The sequence below is a fragment of the Myotis nattereri genome (assembly GCF_964212035.1).
Source record: "Myotis nattereri genome assembly, chromosome: 12".
Taxonomy (NCBI): domain Eukaryota; kingdom Metazoa; phylum Chordata; class Mammalia; order Chiroptera; family Vespertilionidae; genus Myotis; species Myotis nattereri.
The window spans coordinates 68,214,808-68,234,210 of NC_138087.1; the positions used below are offsets into that span (position 1 = coordinate 68,214,808).

At 39.4% G+C, this 19,403-nt stretch overlaps 1 protein-coding gene across 1 annotated transcript in view; it reads left to right on the forward strand.

Annotated features, from left to right (window-relative positions):
- Positions 1-388: 388 nt before the first annotated feature.
- The window catches only part of MEGF9 (multiple EGF like domains 9), an 87,087-nt gene continuing 68,072 nt past the window's right edge, over positions 389-19,403 (forward strand). The window contains exon 1 of the mRNA XM_081103378.1: positions 389-1,106. Within this exon, the coding sequence (XP_080959504.1) occupies positions 506-1,106 (601 nt within the window). The 5' untranslated portion in view covers positions 389-505. The remainder of the gene's footprint in view (positions 1,107-19,403) is intronic.

Genomic DNA, 19,403 nt, shown 5'->3' on the forward strand with positions numbered 1-19,403 from the left:
GTCGCGCTCGCCGCCCAATGGAGCAGACGATTTGGCCCGGCGCCTGCCGCGCGGGACGCGTCCTTTGTCTGCTCCGCGGCGCCCGGTGCCCGAGGCCCGCGCCCCGCTCCCCGCTCCCCGATCCTCCGGCAGACAAAGCCGCGCGGCCGCGAGCCGAATCCGCCGGAGAGGGGCTCGCGCCACCCTCCTCCAGTCTTAGCACCGCCCCCTCCTCTTGACGCCCTCTGATTGGCTCGTGAGGCTACAAAGAGGCTGGGGCGCGGATGTGTCACGTGGGAGAGCGTGGCCTCCCATTGGTCGGACGGGGCTGCCAATCGGCGAGGGCGGGCTGTCCGCGCTCGGCCGGGTCGCTCCCTCCGCGCTGGGGCCCGCCCGCGGGGCCGGCCGCCTGTCAGAGGGAGGTGGCGATGGTGCGCCGGGTGGCGTTGGCGCTGGCGGCTGCGGCGGCTTCCCTGGTCCGAGTGCAGCGAGCAGAAGATGACTGACCGGCCGAATGACTGAATGAATGAATGGCGGAGCCGAGCGCGCCATGAGGAGCCTGCCGAGCCTGGGCGGCCTCGCCCTGTTGTGCTGCGCCGCCGCCGCGGCCGCCGCCGCCGCCTCAGTAACCGCGGCGGGGAATGTCACCGGTGGCAGCGGGGCCGCGGGGCAGGTGGACGCGTCACCGAGCCCGGGGCTGGAGGGCGAGCCCACTCACCCCTTCTCTAAGGCCACGGCTACTACGGCCCAGACCTCGAGGACCGGACCCCCGCGCACTGCTGTCCACCGACCCCTGACGGCGACCTCTTCAGCCGGGTCCCCGGAGACCCCCCCTCTTCGGGCGACGGCCGGACCCGCTCTGACCACCTCTCCGGCGCCGCTCGGCCCCTCGTCGACCGCCCCTGCGGCGGCGGAAAGCACCGCGACCACCCCTCGGGCGACGACCGGACCCGCGCCCACCACCCTCGCGGCGCCCACTGGCCCGGCGCCGACTACCCCTGCGGCGACCACCGTTCCGGCGCCCACGACCCGTCGTCCACCGACCCCGACGCCAGTCGTCCCCCGGAGCCGCGTCCCGCCCACCCCACCTGCCACCGAGGCCCCCTCGCCGCCGCCCCCTCCCCCAGGTGAGTCCCAGCGCTTCCTCGCCCGGCCGGACCCGCTCAGCGGCTGCCCATCCCGACCCCGGCCCCGAGTCTAGGATGGGCTGCGGGCTGGGAGGGACCATGTCTTGTCTCTGAGGCTCCCCAGATCTGGACTCCCAAGTCGGGGCGGGGGAGGCTCCAGCCAGCCTGCTTCCCACCCCCAGCCTGGAAAGTCTTTTGTCCCCCTGGGCCGGGCGGGAGGCTTCGCACCTCCCTCCACACGGGGCTTCCTGGCCTTGGTCAGACGCCCAGAATGGGCACCAACTTTTGGGTTCGGTTCGCCCATCCTGCCTCTCCGCCTGGGTCATTTGGGGAAGTTCGAAAGCCAGGACAATACCCCCCGTCAACCAACGAGTCCAAAGCTGAGTCTAAGGGGTTCCTCCCGAAGCCCCAGTTTCTTGTTCATTTCTCCTCGTTTATATAAACATCAGAGGTGCGTGTGACAGGTGGAAGGGGCGCCCGGAGCATTTTGTTGACAAATAGTAGCACAGACCACTTGAGGCCAAAAGAGGAAAAGAGAGATATTGTAACACCCCCCCTCCCCCGAAATAAGTGGATTCAGGAGGTCATTTGGGACAGGTGTGTATCTAGGTTGAGCACATTAATAAATTAGGTTAAATCCCTTCCTTGCACCATTTTTCCCCCCTCTCTCTCAGATACAAGGTCATTATGTTTGGACAAATACACAATTTAAGCAGGGACGTCCTTTTTTCCCTTTCCCTTAAGCTAGAATGTTAAATGTGCTGATGCCGATAAATGCTGATTTCTGTTTGAGTCTACATGGAAAATAAGGCTCTTCTTCCTGCTGGTTGAAGTCTTCAAGCAAAGTCAGAGTACTTCTATTCTCTCCTTTTTTTAAAAAAAAAAAAATAAAAATCTAAAATGGGCTTGGAACTAAACAAATAACACCTACCTTGTCCAAACGGTTTGCCTAGGTGTACTTGACATTAATGGATCTCTGACCTAATTCTTAGGCTCCGTGATTGACTGCGGAGTCAGGTATGGACTTTGGACTGTAATTGAATTTGCGGAGTTTCTCACATGATTATTAGTCTTAATACAGTCTTGAATCTTGAGTTCAAGCTTGGCATTGCAGATTATTCACTCATAAGAAGCCAAGATTGCATCTCTCCTAGCTTCAGGAGTGTATTAGCCTGCTGGAATATAATCCCTTTTGGCCTTCGTATGGAGAGATTGACATTATTGAGAGACAGGAAGCAAGTGGTTGAGAGTATGAACTCTGGAGAGCCTGTTCTTAGGTTTGAATCCTAACCTGTGAAATGAAAATAATAATAGTACAGCACTTTACTCTTCATAGGATTGCTGTAAAGAGTAAATAAGTTAACACATTTATTGTGCTTAGAGCAGTTCCTGGTGCAGAGTTAAGCGTGGTAGTAACTGTGTGTTAGTTATCCTTATGATCAGGCTGTGTGTGTGTGTGTGTGTGTGTGTGTGTGTGTGTGTGTGTGTGTGAGAGAGAGAGAGTGAGATAAAACATTTGAGAAACCTAGTAGGGACTTGTGGTGATTTTTATTTGTTTGAGTAAGGTGTAATAGAAAAAGGATGAATTAGATTTTCTGGAATTTGAAGCACACAGTAGCATTTTAGTAGCAAGATCACTTATTTTGAAGGGTCAGTATATGATAAATAAGTCTGTGTAATTGATGTTATTTTACTTTCATTATCTTTGTGTTGTTATTTTTAAATCACAATGTAACCATCACTTGCAAAAAATACTACAAATAACCAGAGGCCCTCCAAGGACCAAGTGAAAGTCATTCCTTTATTGCCTCCAGGTTCCAGTCAGTCCCTAGCGGTTACTACTGTTAATAGTTCGATCTCTTTTCAGATATTTTTCTGGGCATAGATGACCTTATACACAGGGTTTTCAGAAAATCCTGTGTGTAGCTCGGCCGGCGTTCCTCAGTGGTTGAGCATCAACCTATGAACTAGGAAGTCACCGTTCGATTCCCGGTCAGGGCACCTGCTCAGGTTGTGGGCTCCATCCCCAGTGGGGGGCATGCAGGAGGCAGCCAATCGATGATTCTCTCTTATCATTGATGTTTCTAAGTCATTCTCCCTCCCTTCCTCTCTGAAATAAAAAAAAATATATATTTTAAAAAATTAAAAAAATCCTGTGTATAAGTTCATATAAAATAGTTTTTAAAAACTTTAAATGAAATAATTCTGTACATATTGTTTTGCAACTTGCTTATTCACTTAACTATGTATCATGCCCCCCTCGCTGCCCCATGTTAGTACTGAGGTCTACCTTATTTATTTATTTTTAACAGTTGCCTTTTGTGTTGTAGAAAAGTATCATAACTTAATTAGTCTCTTATTATGGACACTTAGCTTGCTTCTGGGCTTCACTTTAAAAAGCACAGAGAAGAATGTGTTCTTGTTGAGTCCATTATATATATTATATTCTCTAATACTTTGGCTGGAGTTTTATAGACTCCAGATAAATTTTAGATGAAGTAAAGCAAGATTGATTATATTTGCGATCTGAACTGTTCAAGGCTTTTCAAGGACTAACATATACCTATGTCTGTGGTGGTATTTGGGTCACAAAAGTCTTAGGAGGATGCCCAACTTCGGTAACTCTTGTGTTTTTAAATTTTTTGTAGTTTGTACTTTTCTGTGAATTCACTATGGATTGCCTGTGATTCTCAGCGGCTGAACTGACTGGGCATATTAATAGGCAGTTTTAGCTTTACAGTGATATAATCAGGTGCAGCCTTTTTATCTGAGCATGGGTTCTAGTTTACTTCAAACAGTAAGCACATCTCTCTGACACAAGGACTGCTTCCACCTGAATTTGAGAGACCTGGTTTGGCTTACAAAGTTAGATTCCCTGGCATTTGGGAAGATGGTTGTACAGGGTGTTTTATTTTAATGCTCCTCTAAGTACTGAGTGCCTTTGATAATACGTTGTGTTGCTCTTTGAATTAATAAGAATTTCTTTCATGGAGGTCTAGCTGAGAGCTCCTTCCTGCCCCTCAGTTTGGGCCCTCTTTTATTTACAGGGACTCTGATCGCAAACTGAAACTAATTGCCCAGTAAGTAGGCACTTTTCCTCCCACAGAGCTGGCAAAACATTTGGCTGATTGGTTGGTTAGGTAGGACATTTTAAATAGGGTGAAAGGAGAGGCTGTGATACTAGAGAATAATAGTTATAACAACAGTAAGAGACTGAGGTGATAACACATGTTTGATTTGTAAGGTTATGGGCCTTTAATGCATCTATTTGACAGAGCTGGAGCAGTTACTGTCTGCTGCTAAGGTTCTAGTGCAGATGCAAGAAAAAGGGGTCCTTGCACGTTCTGTCTGATTGTGGCAGCCAAGATTGAATGCGGGACTACGGGAGAAAAAAATATGGATCTTTAGGGTCAGATAGAACGTTACCACTACCTCCTAATGGGGCTCTACATTTCAGGAAATACTTCCATAGACTTAGCTGAAATATTTCTCCCTGTGGTTAACACAGACTGGTTCTGGTTCTGCCCTTTGGAGCCACACAGAATAAGTCTGCTCTCTCTGTGTCATGACAGTTCTTCAGGGATTTGGGGACAGTGATCATGTTCCCTCTGAGTCTGGGCTAAATACCTTCAGCTCCCTCAACTGTTCTTTTTGTGACATGGTTTCAAATTCCCTCACTATCCTGGTCGCCCCACTTCTGAACTTTTAAAATCTTTCTGTATCTCTTCCAAAGTGTGGAACCCAGAGCTGGACATAATAGTCCAGATGTGTACTAGCTGTAGCCGAGAGGGCCGTTACCTCGTTCTTTCTGGATGCTTACCACGGTTGATGTCGTTATTCCTAATCAAGAGTAGCTTTTTTGGCAGCCACACTATGTTGTTGACTCATTGAGTCCATTAAGATAAGTCTTTTTTCTTTTCTTTCTTTTTTTTTTTAAACATGTGCTAGATGAATCTTCCTTTATTCTGGACTCGGAAATTTTTTTTTTTTTTAAAGTATAAGCTGAGGCATTTGCTAACCATGTAAGGTTTATTATGCTAGGTTCAAGTCATCCTTTTAGATCCCAGGTCTGTTGGTGTACCCCACCCAGTTTATTCATATTCACCTACAGGGTGTTCCTATAGCCAGAGTCTAAGGACAAGTTAGAGCAGGTTATTCTTACCTCATAGGGGAGAATAACTTTATGGATGTTAAACAGTTTGGAAGGAAAGGAATAATAGTTTAGATTAGTTCTCAAGCGTCTCTTCCAGCTCGAAGATGTGGTATGCATGATTGAGGACACATTAATGCCCCCCCCCCCAAAGATTCTTTTAAAAAATATATATTTTATTGATTTTTTATGGAGAGGAAGGGAGAGGGATAGAGAGTTAGAAACATCGATGAGAGAGAAACATTGATCAGCAGCCTCCTGCACACCTCCTGCTGGGGATGTGCCCGCAACCAAGGTACATGCCCTTGACCAGAATCGAACCTGGGACCTTTCAGTCCACAGGCTGACACCCTATCCACTGAGCCAAACCGGTTTGGGGCCCCCCCAAAGATTCTTAATCATTTATTTGTGATCTAAATTAAGAGAATAGGCCTTGTTTAGAGTTTGAAAAATCTGATTACTATGACACATACATAAATTATTACAAATGGATTTTATTTGAAAGGAACGTTCTGATAATGCTCCTAACTGTACTGGGAAATGTTTTCTTCATCTTAAAATTCTCTACTGCTAAATTCAGGGCCTTATTTGCTTATAGTTATTTAAGAATATGCCATTCATTTTAAGGAAATAGAAATTATTCAGACTCCAAAGGTAATGTAAGTCCATAATCTTATCCAAAACTTGTGGGGCTGGATGTATTTCACAATTTAGAATTTTTTAGGTTTTAGAAAGTTAATAAATACACCCCAGTGAAGTCTGGGGCAGTATCCTATAATCAAGCACATTAAAATATTTGTGGCAAAATGCATATATATTCACACCAAGTAGGATAAATAAAGACTATAAATAGCCTTGAATTTTTTTCAGCTCAGGTTTTGCTGCCAAATGAGTTACAGAAAAAATTTGGGTTTTGGAGCTTCTGGTATTTAGCATCAGGTCTGAGGGATTGTGGACCACTGTTATTGTAATTACAAACACATATAGTACTCACTATGTTCCAGGCAAAGTTCTAAATGCTTCACATATGTGATTTTTTAATCTTCACAACAATTAGGTGTAATCAAGTTATTATTATCCTCATTTTGTAGATAAGGAATCTGAAGCTTAGAGAAGCCTAGCTGTGACAGACCCTGGATTCAAACCAAGTTGTTCTGGTTCCAGAATCTGTATTATTGACATTTAAAGAAGTAGCTACAGCGTCATCTTGTACACATAAAAGGTTGTGGGTTCAATTCCTAGGTTTTGGGTTTGATCCCCGGTTAGGGCATATACAGCAACTGATGGATGTAGCTCTTTCACATCGTCTCACTCTCTCTCTCTGAAAAAACAACAAAAACAACGAACACTAAAACAACAAAAATCAACACAACACATATCCTTGGGTGAGGATAAAAAAATTTAAAAAGGAGGAGCTACATAGTAGAGAAGAGGAAAGCGTTTGCTAAAAATATTGGTTCTTGGATACTAAACTGAAAAAAACACCACACTGTTCTCTGGCATGTATTCCCTTTACTCAGTTGTGCACTATTCATTCACCTCATGTTTTTTGTTTTACAACTGTGATTTTAAATTATAGCTCTAATTCTTCCTTTGATTTGATTCTAATATGGTCTGTGACAGAGAAAAATTTAACTGTAGTCATTTTAGGGCCAGGCCCAAGACATCTCAAATTCACTATATCTTATTTCTAGGCTAAATACCTAGCTTTCTGTAGAAATTCCTTAGTCTGATTAGTTTCTGGAACATAATAGTTAAACTCCAGAACATTAGTTTCAATTATTCTGAATTATGTCCCCAGGAAGCCTTCTGGCTAGTTGAAAATTTACACATTGATATAATCTGACTAGGTCTTTTTATCTCAATTTTTTTTTAAAGACACATAAAATTAAAGTGTGCATTACTTTCATCTCAGCATTTCTAAACATGTATATGTTAACTTCCAGACGTCCTGGCACCCTTATAAAAAGAATGGAAGAAAAGTATCACAGTGCTGTTTTTACTGATGGGTAAATTATGAGTAGAGAGATTACTGCTCTAGGGCACTTAATAGATCAGAAGAGAATAGAAATATAAGATTGTGTTTGGCTGAAAGACAGTGTTAGATGATATTTTTAGTTATAAATAGCTTTAGTTTATGTTTTTTTGCCTTGATTTTGATTTTTTTTTTTTTTTTTTAGATATGATATGAAAACCTTTGTTACTAATGTTGAGATCATGTTACAGACACCTCTTCTGTGGTCCCTTCGTCTTTTTTCAAGAAAACATATGGTTTATCTGTTTTTCAGTAGAAACAATTACCCTAATTGTACTGGTAACCTTGAAGGGATATTTTCAAAAATTGTGACAAAAAAAGATAAAGATTATGTCTGAATACATATGTGTTTGGATCACAGTAAAAGTCCACTCAAAATAATTATCCTCTTAGATGTATCTAAGTACATGTGATAAATTTGTGTCAAAATAATCCCTCTGGTAATGTCACTGTTCCACAGATCACTATTATTGTCAGGTGATATCTTTTCCTATTACTTTTTCTTCATTAAAAAAAGTCTTTCGTTCCCCTTGCTAATTTATTTTTTAACTTTAAACTCCTATATGTTCCTCTCACTCTTATCTCTTATTCTTAGCCTCATCCATTCTTTCATGCTCTTTAAGGAACCAAATTATCCTCTCTATTTAACAATTTACCACTTTGTCCTTCTTCAGTGCCTTCTCAAAGCTCAATTCTTCCAAGAAATCTTTCTAGAGGAACAAAAGGTCCTTGAAGATGTCCTGGTAACAGGGTGCACAGAGTTGAACACTTTGCACTCAGAACAAAACCTGTCTTTCTCTGTGACTTTGACTTTCTTCCTTTGAATTTGTTTTTACTCTATTTAATTTAGATTATTAAGCCCACTTGAAAAGAAAATGTCATCATTTATATGGTATATAAAACATGGTATTACTTATCTATCCCTTTTTGAAAAAAGGAACTAGAAAAAAATGAGAGGAAAGTTTTGTTTTTGCTCTGGGGTCTTCTTTATTGCCCAGCTTCCAATCTCCCTCCCCTTAACCCATTCTCCTGAGGAACAATACAGAAAAAACTGTCTTAGCAGAAGTTATCTGTCTCAATTAAAAAAATCAAATACTTTGAATAAGTAGCAATTTTTTTTCTATTAATGAATAATATGAACTGGTTTTGGAGAGTAGGTGGATTGGTGCTGTATACCAGTATAAAGAGTTTAATTTGGTTGAGAAACAAATGTTTGCTCTTTTGAATGACAAAATGTTCCCTATAGAGATTTTATTAAAGTTAATAGTGAACAAAGTGCTTCTAATAAAGAATAAGTATGCGGTGTTTTATAGTTTACAAGATGCTCTTAGAATCTCCAAGACTTTGACATCCATATTTTGTTAATTTCCGAGTATTACTTGAATGAATAAAGGTTAAGCTTCTGTTTTCTGTTGGTACTTTTACTGGTGAATATTGACAAAATCGTTACAGGTTTTTTGTGGGTTTCACATTTGATATTTTTATTTCAAACTGTTGTCTTCTAAGTTTATCTTGTGAATGTAAATCTTTGGTTTAGCTTACCCACATTTATAGGATGGAAAATGGTATTTGGAAAAAAGGGTTGCTTACTTTACATTTTATTTCCTAGGTACAATATGGGGCTGAGTGTTATAGAAAAAGCCCAGTATTCATTGAAAGTGAATAGTGATGTAGGTAACAAAAGTGAACTACAGAACTTGATTGAGAGGGCTCATGTAAATCTCACTTCTTCAGATTGAAATATGATTTACTTCTCTCCTAGTGTAGGAATCTCTTTGGAATTATCTTAACATTATTTTAGTTGTAATTCCTCAAATCAGTGTGTCAGTGGCAAAGAGACGTGGTACTCTTTCACCTCTCATTTCTAATTTAATATTTAACACTTCATCAGGAAAGGTAATTAATATTAATTGAGCACATATTACAAGCCCAGTTACTTACCAGGATTTTTTTTACACACATCATGTTATTTAATTCTTTTTTAAAAAAAATATATTTTTTTGATTTTTTACAGAGAGGAAGGGAGAGGGTCTATAGAGACTTAGAAACATCGATGAGAGAGAAACATCGATCAGCTGCCTCCTGCACACTCCCCACTGGGGATGTGCCTGCAACCAAGGTACATGCCCTTGACTGGAATAGAACCCGGGACCCTTGAGTCCGCAGGCCGATGCTCTATCCACTGAGCCAAACCGGTTAGGGCATGTTATTTAATTCTTAAACAATGCAGTAGTAGTAAGGATAATATTATTATCCTTACTATATGGATGGCAAATATTTAGATTTAGAAATATAAAGTAGCTTGCTTAAACCTATCTATATAAAAACCTAAGCGACCAGACGTCCGAATGATTGGTTGACTGGTCACTATGATGCGCACTGACCACCAGGGGATAGATGCTCAATGCACAGGATTGGGCTCCCTCCTGTCTGGATCGGGCCTGTGGGGATTGGGCTCCCTCCTGTCTGGATCAGGCCTGCAGGGATCAGTTTGAAACTGGCTATCCAACATCCCCTGAGGGGTCCCGGATACGAGAAAGTGCAGGTCAGGCTGAGGGACCCCACCGGTACATGAATCTGTGCACCAGGCCTCTAGTCAGGTTTATAAAGTCCTTGAGGGCAGGGACTTCTGTTTGTTTTGTTCTCAATTGTATTCCAAGTGTTCAGCATAGATTAGATTCTCAATAAATAGTTGATGATTGAATGAGTAAAAAAGAAGGAATGGTTTGTAGCTATACTACAGTTGCAGTGTATTCTTAAGGAAAATAATGTAATCTCCTGGCCTCTTCCCTTATAGTTTAGAAATGAACTTTTCTCCTTCTTTTCCCCTTTACTACTTATGGCAAATGGAGTTCCTTGAAATCTAGCAAATTACATTATTTATTTATATTTTGTTACATAACTTTGTCCCTTCTATTTTTCTCAGTTAAAGGAAAGGAAGAACAGCAATAGACAAACACCTGCTGACTTTAGTACAAAGAGTAGCTAAGTTGGAAAAGCGGAGCACTTTTCTGTAAGTTATTTCTCAGGTCTTTCACCAGTTCTGATCTTGGGCAAGTAATTACATCTGTAAAGTGAGAGAGTTAGACTAGATTTGTGGTTTTTACTAGTAAACTGTATTATTTTGAGACCTAGGGTTCCTTGGATGTGTTTGGGAGGTCAAGTGGTTCTACTTCTGGGCCCTCCACCCCCAACTCCCACCCCCAAATCACCATCCACAATTTAGTCAGCTCCAGTCTCATCTGGTTTATATGCTGGGTTTCTTTCAGTAAAGATTTTTGAAATAGGAATTTTTCTACTCTACATTTCTACGATAATGAAATTATAGTAATCTGTGAACTATTATGCAAGCATTAAAATAATTATATTATGTTTAGTAGCAATATACTAATATACCATAGTGCAGTGGTTGGCAAACTCATTAGTTAACAGAGCCAAATATCAACAGTACAACGATTGAAATTTCTTTTGAGAGCCAGATTTTTTAAACTTAAACTATATAGGTAGGTACATTGTTACTAACTTAATTAGGGTACTCCTAAACTGGCCTTTGCTAAAAATGTCCTCAATCTGATTGCGGTACGTTCACTGAGGTTGACCCCTTCCAACTCTCCCTCCACACTCATCTTGTATACTTGTTTCGTCTATCTCCTTTCATTCATCCTCTCTATATGTCCAAACCATCTCAACATACCTTTCTCAATCCTCGACACTACATTTTCTTTCACTCCACAACGTTGTCTGTACGTGTGCGCCCGCACGTGGTATTTTGTGGAAGAGCCACACTCAAGGGGCCAAAGAGCCACATGTGGCTCAAGAGCCATGGTTTGCCGACCACTGCCATAGTGGCTAAAGCTAAATAATGAGATTATGGGTCATTTTAATTACCTTCTTTGTATTTTTCTGAAATTTCCACTGAATATATCTAATTTTAATTTCAGAATCATAAAAATAAATAAAAAATAGAAAAAAGTTTTGATAAGGTTGGTAAGCATTTATTTACATGACATCAAGTTAGTTGATATTACCTAGGGCCACTTAATTATAATTTCTGTCATTGACTTAGCAATTTTGATTTGCATCAGAGATAGTTGTTTAGTCTCAGTGAGTTGTGGTTCTGAAGAGAGGAGATTGCTGAAGAAAATACGGAAGAAAGGAAACTTTCCTGAGGCTTGACAAATCTTAGACATATGGTAGGGATGACATCTAAGATTTGGTACCTTTGGGAAGGTTTAACTGGGATCTAGAAGAGAATGAAAACAGAAGTGGTTCTTTATCCATTTAATTCTGTCTAGGGAATTTAAAGCATGCACTTAAAATTAATTAAAATAGCTTATTAAAATAGTTCTTGTTTAAATTGTACAAATTTTGAATTTATGTCATGGTTCATAGCCTTTGCTAATAGAAGGTCTTTGATTAGATCTTCCTTTAAAGATATAGAGCTCTCAAAAGTTTGGTTTCAGTCTGCCCATATGTTTTGCAATTAGATCATATGGGATTGCTTTTATTCTGGTAATATACCAGCAGCTCTATATGATATCCTTGCCAGGGAGACAGCTAAGCTCTGAGGGAAAGGGAATTTATTCAGTTAGAAAAAGGAATGTATTCTGATTAGTCACAGGGAAAATGATAAGGAGTAGGAATGTGTTCAACCTGGCTAGAGAATGGTAAATAACCTTTATTTAGTTTTAGATTGACTTTGGAAACTTTTGTTTCAGTCTTGCATGCTTCCCAGAAACTGTCATATTACCAGGAATTTTAATCTTACTATATTTTAATTATTTATTTTTTAAAATCTTTTTAAAAAAGTGCTTTTACTTGATGTATGTGAGCAAAAAGGTTAGGAGTAACAGTTAACTGTAAGGAGAAAATTGTATTCTCTATGACCATTTTAATTTTGGAAACGGTCTTTAAAGGTGAAATTTCTTCAAAAATATTCTAGGGAAAGTTTAGATGTTCATCTCTCTGAAGGAAGTTGGATGAATTGAGTACCTTTTAGATTCCCTTCAGTCCTATCATTTACAGGGATGTAATAGTTGTTTGGGAAGGGTTAATGGAAATAATAGGGGATAAGAGGAGATGATTGATATTCCAGTATAATTTTATTGTTTATTGAGGCTTGCTTGATTAGAAGAAGCTTCCCTTTGGGCTTTTTCTGCCATAGACTTCTCATTTGACTTCATATTCATTATAATCCTACCTTGTCTTTTGATTTGGCTGTTCTATATGAACTGCATTAACAATATGGCCCCATCATCCATTGATGTTGTGTGAGTTAATGAACAGTTATAAAGTGTATCAAAAACACAAAGCAATCTAGCTGTTGGGTATTATTATACTGAATTGTTGGTATGTTGCCTGCAAACCTATCCTGTTCAACTGGTTTTAGTTTTTAAGTTAATTTGTTGCTTAAACTTGTCCATGAAGGCTGAGTTGAATGGTCCAAACCAGTGGTCGGCAAACTCATTAGTCAACAGAGCCAAATATCAACAGTACAATGATTGAAATTTCTTTTGAGAGCCAAAATTTTTAAACTTAAACTATATAGGTAGTTACAGTGTTATTAACTTAATTACGGTACTCCTAAGGCAGTGATGGCGAACCTATGACACGCGTGTCAGAGGTGACACGCGAACTCATTTTTTTGGTTGATTTTTCTTTGTTAAATGGCATTTAAATATATAAAATAAATATCAAAAATATAAATCTTTGTTTTACTATGGTTGCAAGTATCAAAAAATTTCTATATGTGACACGGCACCAGAGTTAAGTTAGGGTTTTTCAAAATGTTGACACACCGAGCTCAAAGGTTCGCCATCACTGTCCTAAGCCTTAGGAAGAGCCACACTCAAGGGGCCAAAGAGCTGCATGTGGCTCACGAGCTGCAGTTTGCCAACCACGGGCAAACTAATCAGTGGAATAGCAGTCAGAAGAACTGCATTTCAGTTTTTATTTCCATTCACTTTGTGAGTTCTTGAGCACATTTTTAAATGGCTCTGTGACTTAGTTTCTCAGACTATAACATGAAGCCTGCTACTTCCAGTCTCCCAAGGTTTTTGATAAGTTATATGTGTAAATTATGGTGGGCTTTTCTCAACACAAAGGCTTTATAGAATTCAAACTGTTTTCTAGTATTCTTTCCTGATTACATGGTTTATGTAGCTTACAGTGTAATGTGAACAAGATAGCTTTTGATTAAACACAACAAAGAAGTAAACACATGCATTTTTAAGGGGCTTCTTTATGCAAAAATATTTTTATGTTATTTTGTAGTTAACAAATTTGTATTGGTATTTTCCAAAGATTTGGGATCCTAAAGTATTATTTTTCTTCCTGTACTACCTTGAAAATAAAATAATCCTTCTCATATTAAACTCATAAAATAAATCACTTATGCTTTTGTAGATCTTTAGTATTACTTTTAGTTGATCTCTTTAGAATGGGTTCCACTTAATCTTTTTATGATTTCAAAAATAATATATGTTTATTTTAGAAAATATAAAGAAATATAAAGACAAAATAGACCCAGATACAACTAAAGTTAACATTTTAGTGGTAACTACAGAATATTTTTACATCAATACTTATCTCCCTCCCTACCATTGAGGTAATTCTGTATTGTTTTGAAATTGGATGTATTGGATGTATTGTTTTGAAATTGTTGTTTAATGTAATATATTTCAAATACTTAGCACTGTGAAATGGAACACTTTTCAAATTAAGTTGAAAGTAGTACTTTTGGTGCTATTACTGTAATTTAAATGATCAAACTCTGAGTGCTTACTCTGTTCAAGCTACTATATTAGGTGTCTCCTAATAGTTACAGAAAAAAAACTATACCATAAAGCTCTTTAATCACTGACTGAATTTAACATTTTATTACTGCATACATTGCTTCATTTCTCACAGCAGTAAATTAGGTCACTTATTTGTTATGAAAACAGGTGTGGGTTCTAGAGTCAGGTATATGACAGATCAAAATGGGGAAAAATCGACCACATTTAAATTATTTGTCACGTCACCAAAAAGAACATAAATCTATTTTAAATAGAGATCTCAGACTCCATATGATGCTTTTCTTGGTACTCCTTGGCAGAACTAAACTTGTGATTATTTTTCTTGTGTCTGTTCCAGCACAAGCATGATTTTTTCTTGGGTTCAAGTGGTCTCTGAAAGCCCAAAGCAGTCTGAAACCAAGCCAGTCTTTTAGTATTTTCAATTCTGCGATGAGAGAAATCAAGGTGTCCATCTGCCTAGCTCATATATTGCCAAAAAATGCCTAGGTGCTGGGCTAAAGTATGGCTTTGACCTTCAGGAAACAGATATCTATTTCATACAGTGATCTCTGTTCTCTGAAATTTGTGAAAAAAGGGTTATAACTTTCAAATCAAAGCAATAATGAATAATAGTGTTATTGAGAAGGTTAAGTTATTAATGCATTTAAAACAATTCAGAAGTGTTTAATAACCAGCATAGATTAATAATCAGCATATACTAAATACTCAGAGTAAGCTGTCGTTATTATTAATAGTTTTTATTACCTACTTACAGTGTTTGAAAAACAGCAGAGAAAACTTTGTCAATTCTAGATTAATAAATTTACCAGGTTTCTTGACAGCGTCTGTAGACTGGCAAAACATTGGTATTCAGGAAGACTTGCACATCGTAACAGGTTAACCTTTCTAACAGGTAGTGCTAAGGTATCGAGTAATACTAATGTGCTTGACCACATCTTATCTTGTCAGAGTGGCCCAGGTTAGAGTGGCCAGAATTATCCTGTGACATGTTGCAGATACACAGGAATAGTAGTGCTCAGAACTGGACTAAATGGAAGCTGTTTTCAAAAAGCAAATGCAAAGATAGAACTCCAAGGAATCCCTGAAACAGCCATTGTCCAGTTCTGGCAGATGTATACTCTTCTGGGATCTTTTGAAGGTATCAGGCCATAGCCACAAATGACCCAGTAGAGTGAAAATAAGACTGGCCTATAGAAAGACATGACCACTCAACTTTATATTGGTTACACATTGATATTTTTGAGAGCCTGCCAAATACAACATGCACATACACATTGCAAGTCACATAATCTCCTCGGGCTTCTATACCATCATATGTAATATGGTTCTTGAGTGTTGACCTAGAATTGAAACCCAGCTCTGTCTGACTTAAAAGTCTGTGTTCTTTTTTCTTTTGACTACACTGAGCTGCATTGCCAAAGCAGATGGGAATGAAATAAAGCAGTCAGTGGCACAGAGCACATTTGGGCTTCTGTTTCTATCGCCTTACCTAGCCACCCCTGACAAGCCTATACATCGTCCTTCTCAGCACTCACTCTGAATTACAGTGACTCAGGTTTGATTTCAGTAGCTACTGTGAAAATCAAAATCAGATCAAAGAGTGTTTCTAAGCTGAAACTGGTTTGGCTCAGTGGATGGAGCGTTGGCCTGCGGACTGAAAGGTCCCGGGTTCGATTCTGGCCAGGGGCATGTGCCTGGGTTGCGGGCACATCCCCAGTAGGAGATGTGCAGGAAGCAGCTAATCGATGTTTCTCTCTCATCGATGTTTCTGACTCTCTCTCTCTCTCTCCCTTCCTCTCTGTAAAAAATCAATAAAATATATTTTAAAAAAAAAGAGTGTTTCTCAGAGGTAGGTATGGTTGTGGAGTGGAGCTAGGGAGAGGAGATAATAGTGGAAATTAGTTGAAAGTAAATAGGTAGACAACCATGATAAGTGTTAAGCAGAACCTAACAGTAACTATGAGGTTGTCTAGTCAGCGCCAGCAGGATTGGTCTAACAGAGACTGTAATGCTTATTAGCATTTGGCAAGAAATACCACACACTGCAAAATGGTAGTATCGATTGTTCTTGACTTGACAGTAAAACCTTTCATCTTTAACTTAATAGGGAATGTAGCTCAAGATGCTGATGCAAGTCAGTATGTTTTAAAAAGTAGCAGGTGAGCCCTAACCGGTTTGGCTCAGTGGATAGAGCGTCGGCCTGCGGACCCTGAAGGGTCCCAGGTTCGATTCCGGTCAAGAGCATGTACCTTGGTTGCGGACACATCCCCAGTAGGGGGTGTGCAGGAGGCATCTGATTGATGTTTCTCTCTCATTGATGTTTCTAACTCTCTATCCTTCTCTCTTCCTCTCTGTAAAAAATCAATAAGGTATATTTTTTAAAAAAAGTAGCAGGTGACATTTGATTTTATGAAAATCATAGAAGAATCTCAGACTTGCAAATGTAATGAATAGTTCTGCCAGTCACCTGAGGATGTATTATTTCCTTTCCCCATTTTATAAACTTCCCTCATTATGCAAAGTTCAGACAAAGGAGAAACTATTATTTTAAGTATAGACCCAGCTACTTCAGATATATTTGCAAAATATATTGGCAGATGATATACACAATTGTGAGGATTTGTATTTATTAAAAATAATTAAATAGCTTCAGTTTGTATAGTATCAGAACTCAACAATAACATGCTGCACGTGTACAAGGGCAGCGGTCAAGTCGAACTATGCAAATTTAGCTGTGGAGAATATATATACAGTGCAAAGCCTGGTCATATCATTCTCCTAGTTAATAATTTAATATAATTATACTTCAATATAATTCTCCTATTTAACCACATAAATAATTCCAGCCCAAAATGCTTAAGTTTCTTAATATGATTTAAAATGTCTTCATAATCTGTCTCTGTAATAATTTCCTACCATCTCCTTATGCTCTAAACTCCAGCACAAACTGCTTTTATTTCCCACAAATACCATGCTTATTGTTGTTAATAAGGCAGTCATCTGGGTCAGATACTCAGCGCTTTAAATGAATTATCATGACCTTGTTTAATTCTCAAAGAACCTAGCAAGAAATATGTATTATTATCCCCACTTTACTAAGCAGAAATTGAGACTTTGAGAGTTTAAGTACACCGAGCAAGGTCTTATAGCTAGTAAAATGTAGAACCTTGATTCCAATTCACATCTGTCTAGCTTCAAAGCCTCCTTTCTTAATCACTAAACTAACTGGTCTCTAGTTAGCTTTGCTTATGCTGTTCCCTCTGCCTGGAATTCCCTTCTCTTCAGTTTTAATAAGGGTCTTAATTATAGCAACAGAAATTGAATTTATTAAAAGGATATTGAAGAGTTCACAGAATCTCCAGGGAATTCACTTCCAGACATGGAGCTGGACATATGCCCTGTTGTGTCACAGACAAGTCCACTGAATATGCCACTGACACCACCACTGAACATTAGAGGCTATTGTTGCAATACTAAGTACTGCTGCCACTTATTATACCATAGCCATTTTCCCTTTGCCACTAGCAGTGATGGCGAACCTATGACACGCATGTCAGAGGTGACACGCGAACTCATTTTTTTGGTTGATTTTTCTTTGTTAAATGGCATTTAAATATATAAAATAAATATCAGAAATATAAATCTTTGGTTTACTATGGTTGCAAATGTCAAAAAATTTCTATATGTGACACGGCACCAGAGTTAAGTTAGGGTTTTTCAAAATGCTGACACGCCGAGCTCAAAAGGTTCGCCATCACTGCCCTAGAGCATCACGCTCATTGCTTTGGATCATTAGTCTCTAATTTCAAGCCAGGTGAGGGTGCATATGATTGTTAAAGCCTCAATCACTTGCCCATGCCCTGAAAGCAGGGAAAAAATGATCTGGTATTATGAACTTTTATGGTATGATAGCAAAATTTAAAAGATTGGTAATTTCCCCAAATAAGAAGGAATTCTGAAATAGTAGGAGATTAGACTATGACACTAAGCTGTCTACCACATCCCTTTCTTTCACTTGATCCACTTATTTGTCCTTGAAAAACATCCATGCAGCTTCCTATACTATTGTACCTTATATATTACTAGAGGCCTAGTACGTCGGGGGGAGGGGCCACGGGTAGTTGGCCAGCTGGCCCTGCCCCCTGGTCGAACTCCTGGTCGAGGGGGCAATTTGCATATTAGCCTTTTTATTATATAGGATATTACTGTACATATTTTATTTTTTATTACTTTGTAAGGATTCTTATTTTTAAAGTATTATTTGCTTATGCAACTGACTCCTTTATATCTTGTGTTCAAGTAGCCTATTGACTCTGTCTTTTTGATGTTTGTACTCTCTTACATCTACCTAGGACAGTGTTCAGCACATAATAAGTACTCAATAAATAGTTGAACTGAACATAAATCCTCCCCACCCACCACCATTAGAATGTAAGTTCCATAAGTGCAGGGATTTTTCTCCCTCTCTCGCTTCATTCTTTTTTCCTTTCCTCCCTCCCTATGCCCCCCCCCCCTCCACACACACACCTCTCTCCCACTATATGCCCAGCGCCTAGATTAATTCCTAGCATCTGGTAGGACCTCAGTAAATATTTATTAAATAAATGAATACTCCTTAATAGTAAATTATTTATCTCTGAGAATGGTATGACAAGGAAGATCATTAAGAACTATGTGATAATTTCCAACTAGACTGAATACTACAGTATGAGGCCAGAAACTGCCTTTTTCATCTCTTTTCATCTCTTCCTTCTCTGCAGAAGCATAACCAGAAAAGGGCAATTTGGAAATCTGGAATTCTTTCCCAGACCTATCATCATAATCACTAGCTACAAAAATGGCCCAAAATACCATACCTGCTTGACGTAAAACCTGTTTTTGTTGTCTCCTTTTGTATAACCAGCTACGTATATCCTGAGATTGCATCTACCCCTGAAAGAAAAGGTTGTTGGGCAAAATGTCTTGTATCTTGTTTTAAAGTATAATAACGTACGACAATAACATTTTACGTCGAAGAAATGAAGAAATGAAGTCTCATGATTATGAAATTATTTGTACAAAGGCAGTAGAGTAGCAGAGATGTACTGTAGATTAAAGTCCAGTAGCTTTTAGAGGTTAACTTTTTGGAGGTAACAGCACAATTATGTCAGTTTAAAAGAGAACTTGTTGTTCAAGCTAACCAAAGAATTATTATTAGTGGAAACTATCATCTCTGGATCCAGATTGCTTAGATTTGAGTAATTTTCTCTACTACTTATTAGTTGTGCGACCTTGGGCTGTGCCTCAATTTTCTCATCTGTAAAATGGGCTTAATA